This window comes from Rhododendron vialii, chromosome 5a (genome assembly GCF_030253575.1).
Source record: "Rhododendron vialii isolate Sample 1 chromosome 5a, ASM3025357v1".
Classification (NCBI taxonomy): Eukaryota; Viridiplantae; Streptophyta; class Magnoliopsida; order Ericales; family Ericaceae; genus Rhododendron; species Rhododendron vialii.
In genome coordinates, this window is record NC_080561.1 from 42,082,652 (window position 1) to 42,094,858 (window position 12,207).

The window sequence follows — 12,207 nt, forward strand, 5'->3', positions numbered from 1 at the left end:
ACTTGTAAACTCCCAACATACTACAAATCACACTTTATGTAATACCCCATATCGTATAAATATTGTATTTCAACAAAAAAGAAAAAAAGAAAAAGAAATTGAGGGTTAATGATGAATTAAATGGACTAGTTTGTTGGCTTTTTTTACAAATGGTCCCCAAAGTATTTTTGAAATGTCAATTTGGTCCCCAACGTTTATAATGCGCGTTTAAATGGTCCCTTAAGCTAACTCTGTTACCTATTGCTGTTAAAGACGGGGGCATTTGTGAAATTTCCTCTTTAAACACTCATCACCCCCACAAAACTTCATCTTCAACCTTAAAACCCTAACCCACACACCACCACCCCCCCCCACCTCTCCTCTCTAAACTACATTGTCCACCTACACAAAATAACCATTAGTACTGCAGTTAAATACTCCATGATGACCCATGTTCCAATGACAATAAATCTATTTGGAGGAGTCATTATAGTACTGCCAAATACAAGAATCTTGAGGAAAAAATATGAAACCCGTGAAACTCCCTTGTTCCGATCAAATTGAAGAGCAATTTTTAACAAGCAACAGTTTTCTTTCTGTTTCTTTCCCCTTTGACTTTCCATTCTTCCCTCTCTTCCCACCCCCATCTCGCGAATACTTCTTCCTTATCCCACCCCCCAACAACACCGGTTCACCGTTCTCTAACTCAAACGCTGTTGCCGCCATGTCATCATCGTCGTCAAATCCAAATCGGGAGCACCTTCCTAGTATGTCCGCTGTCGAGTTCTTCTTAATCAACCTCTTTCGGGGCTTCGATTTTGACTCGGGAGCACCTTCCTCATAATTGTTGTTTCGATATTGAACTATTGGAAGGTTGTGAAATTTTTGAAAACTTGAATCCGGTTTGATGATGATCACATCTCGGTTGTGTTCTTTTTTTTACAATTTGTATGATAGTTTTTTCTTTTTCTTTTTCTTTTTTTTGAACAACTTTTGTACAGAAATTGACAGCACACTGAAATTTGAAGTTTAATTTTTTTTTTAAAATTTGCACCACTATATTGAAGGGGAAAGTGGGGAATTTGGGAGGTTTGACTATAATACCCTTGTCTTTGATGGCAATAGGTAACAGAGTTAGCTCAAGGGACCATTTAAACGCACATTGTAAACGTTAGGGATGCAATAGATGCGATTTGTATATTGGAGACCAAATCGACATTTTGAAAATACTTTGGGGTCCATCCGTACAAAAAATTTCTTTTTTTTTGGACTTTAGTTAAGAGAGACGTGTAACCATAGGACGAATTTAGCATCCTAGCTGTAGCAATTTTGTATGCTTATATATGAATGGGTTTTCACGTGGCTTTGGCCTGCTCAATATCACATATATAGGATTGAGTAAGCATTATTTTTTAAGAGTTAGTGAGCTGTAAGGTATTTTGAGAGGAAAATCGAGAGAAGAAATGATCAGCGAAGGAATCCAACGTTGTTATTGGATCTGAGTGAGGGTGAATGTGAGATACATATTTTTTGTACAATATTAATGTTGGGTTCTTGTTGGTTGTATTATGTATGATGACTGTATGTCGTGAAACTGTTTGGTATGTGACAGAGTGACTAGGCTATAATAAGCTATGCCAAAAGATAAGTTAGCTAATGGGCTGTGGTGAGATTAGTGAGATGGTATGTCACCCGTCATATTCTTAGGAGGACCAGATATGTGGTTCCATTTATGTGGAATGTGTTATATTTGTGGTTAGTGTTAATTCGTGGTGCTTGATGTTGTGCAGTTATTTTAGTATTGATATTGTATACGTTATTATGTCTCACACCCTTCTGGGGTCCTTTTGGACTCCAGCTTGCAGGTTGGTTAGTGGGTCAGGTGCCGGTGGTACGAGCTTGTCTGAGTTGCTGCGAGAGTGGGTTGTTATTAATTTACTTTAAAGATAGTTGTAAATTATATAGTTCATGGAATAATAGACAAATTGTGTTCTTTTTATAGCGTGGTGCTTGAGGATCCGGATTGTTACACTCTAAGGCCCCAAATTTAGTCAAAATGCGCTCAGATTGGTATCTGGTCATCAAAAAACATATTACAAAATAATAGTCTTTCTAACCCCAAGGGGTTTGGCCAAGTAGACATGAGAAATCGGATAAATGTTTGTCCTCCATGAAGTTGTATGTTCGAATTTTATAAAGGCCAAACATTCCATACATTGGGACCACTAAGGGTTTGCTTGATTGTTCACTTTAGGGTTTAGGAATTAGTCAAGGTGTGTGCAAGTTAACCCAGACAAACCGTTTATTAAAAAAAAAAAAAGTCTTGCCACGGTCTTCATAATTGAAGATCAATAATTGACCTTCACTAACGCGTGTGTTTTACTCACAAATCCCAACGAATCTTAACCATTACTACTTTGTTTAAATTCTGGTAGTTTAATTTTTTCTTTCGGCAGCCACAGGATCAAAGACTTCCCAACAAATAAACCAACTACTGAACAAGTAACGTGTATCATTTACACAGAACATCAACAAAGTATCCCTTTTTTTTTTATTGGCACCAACAAAGTATCCTTAATTGAAGGACATGATTAAAAAAACAGTAACAAAAAACTACACGGCGCTCTTGGTTTGGTGGAGCTGCCGAATACTACTACATCTAGTTCATCAACAATTATAAGGAACAACCGGTTCTTCTTCGAAACACTTTCACGACCTTGATTGAAGGACATGATAAAAACACAAAGTCACAAAAAACTACACGGCGCTCTTGTTTTGGTAGAGCTGCCGAATACCACTTCATCTAGTTTATCAACAATTATGCGGAAAGAATCCCAGATTTCCAATGCCCAAGTCTCTGTGTTTCTCAACAGCAGCGGTTTGACACTTACGTGCAAACCTCAAGAAGCTTCCAGAAGTGATTTACATATCTTCCAACTGTTGCTTCCAGCATTTTGGGTCTGATTCAGCCTGCCAGAAGCCAATCACACAAAAAACAATCTCAAATCTCAGGGACAACGCAAATCATGAGCATAATCATCAATCAGTAAGAGTTCGTTTGATTAGCAAAAGAATGATAGAAATGAAAAAAGAAAAAATATATCAAGTTTTTCTGTGTTTGATTGCCAAGAAAATGCAAGAAGCTATAAAATCATGTACAACCCACTTGTGCTAATGAAGTTGTGCTTTTCTTTCATGCAAAAACACATAGGTGAATTTGAATTGTCTCTGAAACTAGTTACCATTCTTTTCCAATAACTTACTCCAAAAGAAGTTGGTGTGTGTGTGTGTGTACGCGCACGCGCGTGTATTTTCTTGTAACTTTTACCATAACCAAACGCTGTAATGGGAAAACCTTAAAATCTTCCTACCGAGGTTTCATCATTACCTAACACAAGCAAGAAAATGATTCTTCTTTTCTCTCCTTACATTTCTAACACTTCCATTTTCCATTAGTTTATACTTATAATCAAAGGAAGGTGACAGTAACTGATTATAGCTATTTTTTCCCCTTCCGACGAAACTAAGGCTGTGCTGAAAACCAAAAAAGGATAATAGAAACAAAAGAAAAAAATACGTACCTGATACATTTTCTCTCTCCATTGAAAAACACAACCACGGGCTTCCAAGTGTTCCAAAAGCGCTTGTGGCAAGAATGACTTGAAGGAAGCCTGAAGCTTCACTTTCGTAAGCCCTCCACATGCCAACAATGCTGCTGCTAGGCCACCAGGAGTCCACCCCTTCAAGTGCAATATATTCATGTTTTGTAAGCAGCTTATGCTTGCAAGGGACAAGAGCCCCAAATCCGTCACCGAGGTATACGACAAATTTATCTGTACACAAATATGATACACTTCTATTGTTAGAAGCAAGCCAATCGTCTCCTTTCAACTAGTGATCTGGAGAGAGAGAGAGAGAGTACCTGTCTGAGGTTTTGAGAGAAGTGAGCAAGTGGAATCATTCCGCCGTCGTTTATGTTGTAGCATTTCTTAATGTCAAGCTTGATGAGCTGCTTACATCCCACAGCGATAGCCGCAAGGCCAAAAGATGTAACAAGGGGACATCCTCTACTCTCAAGTGTGTTCAACTTCGAACATTTTGAGAGTGAGAGAAAGGAACTGTCAGTGATTTTGTGACAATAGGCTATATTAATCATCTCAAGGCCAGGGCAACCACTCGCAATTGTGAGAACGCCAGTATCTGTTATTCCAGCTGACCTGAACAAGAGAGCCCATATTAAAAAATTATGAAAGGAACAAAAGTGGGAATAGATGATGGGAAAAAGTTGCGTAGCTAGTAAAGTAATAAGAGACAACTTGAACAAGCAACAAAGAATATAGAAATTCCTCAGGCGTCATAAACGACTCTCGAAATTTTGGAATAAAACTTCAAAAGCCCAAAGGACGTATCTCAACCCACCCTTTCACATGGGTGTGGCCCACCTCGTTAGAGAAGAACTATGAATACATAATAATACTGGATATGGATTCGGGAATCCTCAAAATAAACCATTTTAAGGCATTTGATAAATTTTCCAACTGATATAATAAGGTAGTAAAAGAGAAGTCAAGTACTTCTGGATTAATCAGAATAACATGTTGACAGTCCAATGGAATTGAGACTATATTTCACGAAGCACTGTAGGTAAATACAAATCAAAATTCAAGTCTCGAACCTGTACAAATCAAGCTCTACAAGTTTTGAACAGCACTTGCCAATGTGGGCAATTCCTTTGTCAGTTATGTTTGGGCAGATTCCTAGCTTTAAGCTGGAAAGTTTGGAACATCTTGAGATGGACTTCAGACCTATTTAAAAAAAATAACTTGAGTAAACAATGAATATTGACATTCTAATGGGAAAAAAAATCTGCACTTCAACTATGAGGCAAAATGGCAAACCTTCGTCATCAATTTCATTATATGTAAGGTCAAGCTCTTCAAGAAAATGGCAACGTTGACCAATCAAGACAAAAGCTTCTTTCGATACAAGGACACATGACTCCATTCTTAGGGAGGTAAGAGAGGTGCAAGAATTTGTAATGTGGGCGATTGAAAAGTGAGTTATTTGCTGGCAACACGTGATGTCTAGCTTCCTCAAGTCTCTGTGTTTTGTCACAAGGGAAGAAAGCCCTTCGTCCGTAACTCCCTTGCATTTACTCAAGCTTATCTCCCTCAGGGACACACACCAATTTCCAATGGCCTTCAGACCAGAACATGTAACTCGGCAACCGTCTAGTTTGATTGATTGCAATGTGGAAAGTGTTTGCAAGCTATCCGCAAGGGCAAGAGTGACCTGAACCATCATCAAATTCCAGATAATGAGCTTCCAATTTTGTGTACTGAAAAGAAGAATACTAGATACCTTCAACATCTGAAGGTAAAGAGTTTAAAGACTTACAGGAGAGCCATATGCTAGTATAAGTTGCTGCAGACGTCCATTACCGCTTGTGAGAGAAGACAAGCCCACATGACTAACATTTTTACAACTTGACATGTCAAGCATCTGTCAAAGAAAAATAAGATGGTCCTTCAGTTACTTCATAGTTAATAATCAAACAATTCTTTTGACGGACAAGAACTTTAACTTCAGTTCAATCAAATCAAACTTTTCCTGGCGGAAATGTTGGTAGGATGTTTTTGCAGTACACCATATTGAGTAAATGAAACTTTCAAAACAGCCACATTAAAGAATGGCCCTGTTCCATGTGATTGAAAAGGATCAAACAAGAACACATAATATGTTAAAACTGCTTTTCTGTTGATAGATACCTGCAGTGACTTGCACCCTTGTTTGAGGTCTGCAAGACTGTCATCATCGATAGCAAAGCATCCTTCCAGAACCAAATCCTCAAGATGTTGTAAATTCGAGATTGACGGTAAACATTTATTTGTGATCTGAACAATAAGAAAACAGAGAAAATATAGATAAAGACAATTTTTTTCCACAGTACATCAAGAGAAACTGCAGCAAATTAGCTCAAAAGAAAATTGTTTTAAAGAGTGGAGAGAAGCATGAAGATTTGCTGTCAAAACAAATTACTATTTAAAGAAGAAGTTTTACACCTTTGTAGCTAATTCAAGTTACCATGCATTAAGCTTAATAATACAACAAAAAATCAGATGCATGAAGGTTGCAGATAATCTATCCCACAAACTCTACTGCCATACAGCTAGAACATTGCAAATAAATAGCAAAAGTAACCTGAAATGTCGTGTGATGTTCAAACTGCACGTCAAATATAGATCCAACAAATACTTATCAGTTGAATCATTCAGAGATTCAACTTGTTTTGAGCCTAAGTTATTTAAACAGGTGATAGGCATGAAAATTGTCCAAGAAAAAAAAAACATTTAGAGGCTACAACGACTACGCAACAGACAATTTTGTTTATGACCATTGAAAAGGGGGAAACCAACCATATTTATCAAAGAGGAAAATGAAAAATAATACTTTGTGGTTGCACACAACCAAAAGCCAAGGCAATAAGATCAAAACTCAAAAGGTAAGACCCAAATATAGTACCAAGGGTTGGACACAGATTGATGCCTAAGTCTGTATTCAAATCACAAGCTATACAGCAACAAATATGCAGTTTTGTAACAGAACTCATGAACTTTTAGTTGTGTATAAAAGTTCATCTTTCATTACTTTTAAACTAAGAAATACAAAACTTTACCCTGCTCAACCAATTAAGGAACAAATTACCCAAATTAGTGTCAAACATAAAGCACAGTTACCAATCTCAACAACAAAAATCACACACCATCCCAAGTCCCAATCAATCACACACATCACAACACAGGAATGAACTCAACTAAAATTTCCTTATGGACAATGGAATAAAGTAAGATTTCGTAGGAAAAGAAATGAAAGGATTAGAGTTTCTCGCCAAATCAGTAATTTGTTGACAAATGGAGAAAAGTACAAAAATGATATCTTTTGATCAGCTCCTTCCCCTTACTTATCACACCCTTTCTCACAATCCAAAAGGGCTAAGAGTTAACTACCCATTGAAAAGAAACTATCAAGTAGAGAACAGATAACCCCAAGGGTTAGCCAAAGTGGCAACGGCAATGAGCTCTAAACTCACATCTTAAGTTTGAAACTTGGCAATCTCTTAAGGACAGGATGCAAGAGAGAAATCTCTCGTGAGTTCATAGTCCTGGCGTGGATGGCCTGCTTTGACCGGACTAGGGAGGGGAATAGTTTAGATGCGCATGAATTGGCGCCCGGACGCCCGTCGAACAAAAAAAAAAGAAAGAGAGAACAGATAGAGACACATAGCAATCACCAAGGATATTAATGTAAGGAGAGGGGAAGAAATTTTAATTTTACCGGCAAGTAAGAGAGATCCAAGCTTCGAATCTCCTTGCACTTGACAGCAATTAAGTCCACCCCTAAATCACCAACACCCAAACACCACTTCAAGTTAATCAACCTCAACTTCCTACACCCAACAGCTATACACCCAATCCCAATATCCGTTATCCCTTTGCACCTCGCCAACCATAACCTCTCCAAGTTCTTCGCCTGCGCGATCGCCGCGGCCGCCGTATCCCTCAACTCCGTGGCGTTCGACAGATCAAGCTCGACCAAGTTCGAGCATTTCCCAACCAAATTCGACAAACCCACATGGGTAAACAACATAGATCTCGAAAGATCGATCCTTTTCAGCGTTTTGTTGAGAATAACCGATGTAGCTTTCAAAGAACCGTCGGTAATTCGAGGGCATAGAGAGAGATCAAGATGGGTCACGTTTGGGTACCGCTTGAGAACCTTCGTCAAGTGCTCAGAACGAAGAGGCTTCAGGGTTTTGCGATGGCGAGACTCGATTAAGTGAAACGATTTACAGACGAGAGAGAACGATTTCTTGTCTAGGTGGTTGTTTTGGTCGAGGCAATCGAGGATGGAGAACACAATTTCTTCGGAGAGAATGTCGAAGCAGTTGGGCTCCAATTCCTCGCTTGGTTTTCTCTTCTTCATTGCTCCAAAGACCGAAGATTTTGATGAGATTTGAAGATTAATCATCAAATCTTGGATTTTTTTTTGCTTGTATGCAAATGGGTTTTCAGAAATGGAGGTGGGCTGGAGAATTTATCTTTGTTTTTTTTTGCTTTTATGCAAATGGGTTTTTAGATTTGAGGAGGGAGGGATGGTCCGGATGGAGAAATGGAGGTGGGTGAGGAAGATAAGGTGGGTCTTGAGAGGTGAGAGAAGGGGTTGAAGGGAAATTTTCAGAGTTGGGATTTGGGGAGGAGAAGATGGAAGATGAGAACAGGTGAAGGTAGTGAAGGTATTATGAGAGAGAGAGAGAGGAAGGTATCATGAGAGAGAGGTAACTGATAAACAGAAAACACTGGCTTGAATCCGAGTATATTTTATGGGGCTTGGAATTTGGTGAGAAGGTAGAAGAAAGAAAGAATATTCAAATTACAAGGCTGTCCCTTTTGTCTTTTCCAAAATTGGGTCATTCAAGTACTCCGTGCCGTTCCGTAGTGGTAGTTATTTATGTGAGGACGTAAGTGCCCCTCTAACAATTCCACCAAAATTTGAGTTGAAAACGAGTTAGAAGGAAAAAGAAAGGGTTTACCTAATTGGGTTATACACTATCACTTACTACTCAATTTATTTAGTTTTAAGTGCTTAATTTGTGTTATCAAAAAATCCCCCAATCTATATTTAACATGGTCATCAATTTAATATTATATCCGTAATAATTTATTGGTTTAGCTTTCATTTCAAAAAAGAATAATCTTACTCTCTAGCAAGGCGTTCGCATGAAGTGATAATTTTCATGTGAAAACAATACTTTCAAGAGACAGTTGAAGGGGTAGTTTGACTTGTTCCAGGTCAATACTCAATTTAGGTCTTCGAATTTTGGAGTGGGGGTATTAAGGTCTTCTTATGATGACAATGATGAATCCGTACGGGAAGAAGGACAGAAAGTATGGAATGTATGTAAATAGGGAGAGTTTGAAAGGGCAAATTGGGGCATTGGGAGAGGTGCCATGGTTTCTTGGAGTTTGGGTGATAACCGATAGGGAAAGCAAAAGACTTTTTTTCAGTTGATGCGGTGGAGTAACATGCGAGGGAGGACGTATCCAAGTGCGGACAGTACGAACATATCCCTAGTCACCACTTTCCAACAATATTTATTTCGTGGTTCTGAGCTGCCATACGAACATATACATAATAAATGTATATACAGCCCACACATACTGATTTTGGACCCGTTTCGAATCGCACAGAAATAATTCGAACCGTTTATTTTTATTCAAAGTAATTTATTCGAGCCGCTTGGACCTGTTCGATTCATGGATTCAGAACTCTTTGATGTTTATAGTGTACATGCATCGAGCGAATTTGAACACAGTTATTTTTGGTACTATATTTTAAAGGTGTGTGTTACACTTATTATAGTAGAAGAAATGGAAAATATAAGTATTCTGTGGGGAGGTATAACCGTACGTATGAGTGGACGGCCTCACATGGGGAGTACCAACCTTACCCTGATAACAACGGAACTGCGAGAGAGAGAGAGAGATTTTTTAAGAGAAAAAACAAAGTTTTTTTTATCACTCGATTGATGTCTAACCTATTTTTAAAGAGATACAAAAAGAATATCGCTAAACGGCATATGAGTGGGACAAATTCAAAGGGCATTAACCACGACACCAAGCACTCTCGCTCTCAGCGAGTGTCGAACCATAACCTTCCATGTGAAAGAGCTGGCAAAAAAGTGTCGTTGAACTACAAACCCGTGATTGAGAAAAAAACAAAGTTGGGTGAGGGAGGTAGTGAGTGATGAAGGTACTACTTGCAAGGAAAATAGTACTGGGAGTAGTACCACCTCCGTGGTGTTTCCGTGTCAACTTACTTTTAAGCATTTTTCTGGGAGTCGCTTTTTGGGGGCATCACATTAACAATTAATAAAAAACTGATTAAAAAGTGGAGGCGTAGAAGAATGGTCCACATGGCTGATGAGAAGATTAGGCATCCAATGTTATGCCGTTTGTGATTTTACACTATAAATTACTACTATGTATCCACGTCACACTGTTTTTTTATCAATGCCATAATTTTGATCTTTGTATACCTCTTCTGCGCAAAAATTCTGGCTCTATATCTATTGATGATGATAACAATTTAAAATTTTAAGATTGTCACCGATATCAATCTTGTCAAAAGTTGCGTTCATCAAATATCAATCGTGTTTCCGGCAGGGTGGTGGTTTGGGCAGTGGGGTTTCAGTTTTTGGGTGTTTAGGGTTTTGGTTGGTCTCAAACCAGCATTTGGGTCTCGAATAGTGTTGGAGATTTAAGTAATTTTAATTTTCTTTCTGTCATTGTCCTTTTAATCTTTGTAATATTATAGAGATTAATAAAAAAAATAAAAATAAAATATCAATCATGTTTGTCCAGAAAACACTTAATTCGAGAATGCTTCCATGGAATATGAAGAATAATTTAAACTTTTATATATGTCAAATATCTAATTCTACAATTTATTTAACCAATTAGCTTGAACTTTTCTTGTTAACTCATACAAAATTACGACAAATGTATTTTGCAACTTTCTAAAATTTTGAAGTAAAACATGTATTTGCAGCGATTATATATCTACATATCTAATTACGCTTTCTTGCAACAAGAATGTAAACCTATGTGAATGTAGGAGAAGACTACACAGCTAATAAAATCCTTGTAACCTTCTTTCAAAGATTAATAAAATTCTCTTTTGGTGTTAAAAAAAAAAGAGAGTACACAGCTAATTATTATCATGTAGTATCTAAGATATATTTTCATAAAGTGCCAATGTGAAGCCCAAGAATCACATCATCAACTATGCATTAGGAAATAAAAAAATTCATTAGGTGGAGCACAACAATCACAGCTTGGGGCTTTAAATTCGTGCAGGTGCTATATATGCAGATTTCTTATGATGTAAGCCTAATTTTAAATAAAATTGTAGACACCCCATTCTGGATCATCCAGATAACGCTATTTTTCGGTCTTTTATTTCTCCAATGATAATTATGATCAAGAACAGTCTGAGGACGATGGTGTGTTTGAGCTTTGAGCGTTCCGAACCTCATTCAAACCCTTCAAACCAGAACCAAACGGCCCCGGCAAAATCCAAACTGGCTTACGCCAGTATTGAGCTGACGTACGCCAGTGAACTGTCACGTGTCAGTCATCGACCGTTGACTCATTTATCACTGGCGCACGATGGTACAAACATGGCACACGCTAGTCAAGCCCAGTTAAATCAACTTTATTCAGCCACATGGACGAGACTTTTGTGCCACCCTGACGTGGGCTACAGTCCCCCTGATGATTACACTCGGCAGGGACGTTCCCCCTCTCTCCTACACCCTCCATCAAGCCAAGTCCCATGCATTTAATGCATGGGAGGCTCTCCCCTTAACCAAACTAGCCCTAAACCAACTGGTTAAGGCCCTTCCTCAGTCCCTCTCTCTTCTATAAATACTCCCATTGCATTCATTTGCAAGGGGTTAATCACATTAAAGAATCCAATCCTTCCTTTTCTCTCCTCTCTTGCTTTTTATCTCTCCTCCCTTATTGAAAGAGAAAGGAGAGAAGCCCCCGCTTTCACACACCCCGTTGTCATTCAGTCACAATCCAAATTCCATCTTCAACCTTAAAACTCAAAACCGCCTTCAAACCTCAACACAAAAAGGTATACCACCTTTGTGTGGCTTTCTGTTTTCGACTCCTAAGGGGGACCAGTAAGGTCCAGGCTAGTAATAAATACTAGTCCTGGCCTTAAACTAGTAAAATATAACAATCGTGTGAGATGAAACATGGCGCACGCCAGTATGGTCATGCCGTACGCCGGTCATGGCAGTACGAGCATTGCTGGCGTGGGGATCATTGATCGTCCCTTTTTTTTTACTTGCTTACACTTCTGTCGTTACATTAGCATGCTAATAACCAGATTTACAGCTTTCCGTATCCTAGAACTGTTTAAATGTAGCATTCAATATTTACTTTTATCTGCTTTGGAGGGCTTCTGGGATCTTTCTGGTCATGTTCCAGAGCCCAGATGATGCAAAGCCAAACACTGAGTGAGGGATGTAACAGGCGTACGGTGTCATACCACTGGCGTACGGCAGTTATGCCAAGATCCAGTGGCTGACCCTTGCATCTTAGCTTAGTCTTGGCCTCTTTTATGTTCCCACACTGTTTATGGGGTGTTCCGTTTATT

At 38.6% G+C, this 12,207-nt stretch overlaps 1 protein-coding gene across 1 annotated transcript; it reads right to left on the bottom strand.

The window, feature by feature from the left end:
* Positions 1 to 2,507: 2,507 nt before the first annotated feature.
* Positions 2,508 to 8,354, bottom strand: LOC131326112 (F-box/LRR-repeat protein 3-like). The gene is made up of 8 exons (XM_058358717.1): positions 7,315 to 8,354; positions 5,748 to 5,873; positions 5,377 to 5,481; positions 4,878 to 5,271; positions 4,655 to 4,784; positions 3,902 to 4,196; positions 3,561 to 3,812; positions 2,508 to 2,949 (listed from the first exon to the last, which is right to left on the bottom strand). The coding sequence occupies exons 1-8, from the start codon at positions 8,005 to 8,007 to the stop codon at positions 2,902 to 2,904; spliced, it is 2,043 nt and encodes a 680-aa protein (XP_058214700.1). The 5' UTR covers positions 8,008 to 8,354; the 3' UTR covers positions 2,508 to 2,901.
* Between the last annotated feature and the right edge of the window lie 3,853 nt (positions 8,355 to 12,207).

Excerpts from the sequence above, each read along its gene's own strand:
- LOC131326112 (XM_058358717.1), bottom strand. The coding sequence starts at position 8,007 with ATGATTAATCTTCAAATCTCATCAAAATCTTCGGTCTTTGGAGCAATG. Across the intron at positions 5,874-7,314 it reads TGGATCTCTCTTACTTGCCG|ATCACAAATAAATGTTTACC; the intron begins GTAAAATTAAAA and ends CTTATTGTTCAG. Across the intron at positions 4,197-4,654 it reads GTAGAGCTTGATTTGTACAG|GTCAGCTGGAATAACAGATA; the intron begins GTTCGAGACTTG and ends TCTCTTGTTCAG.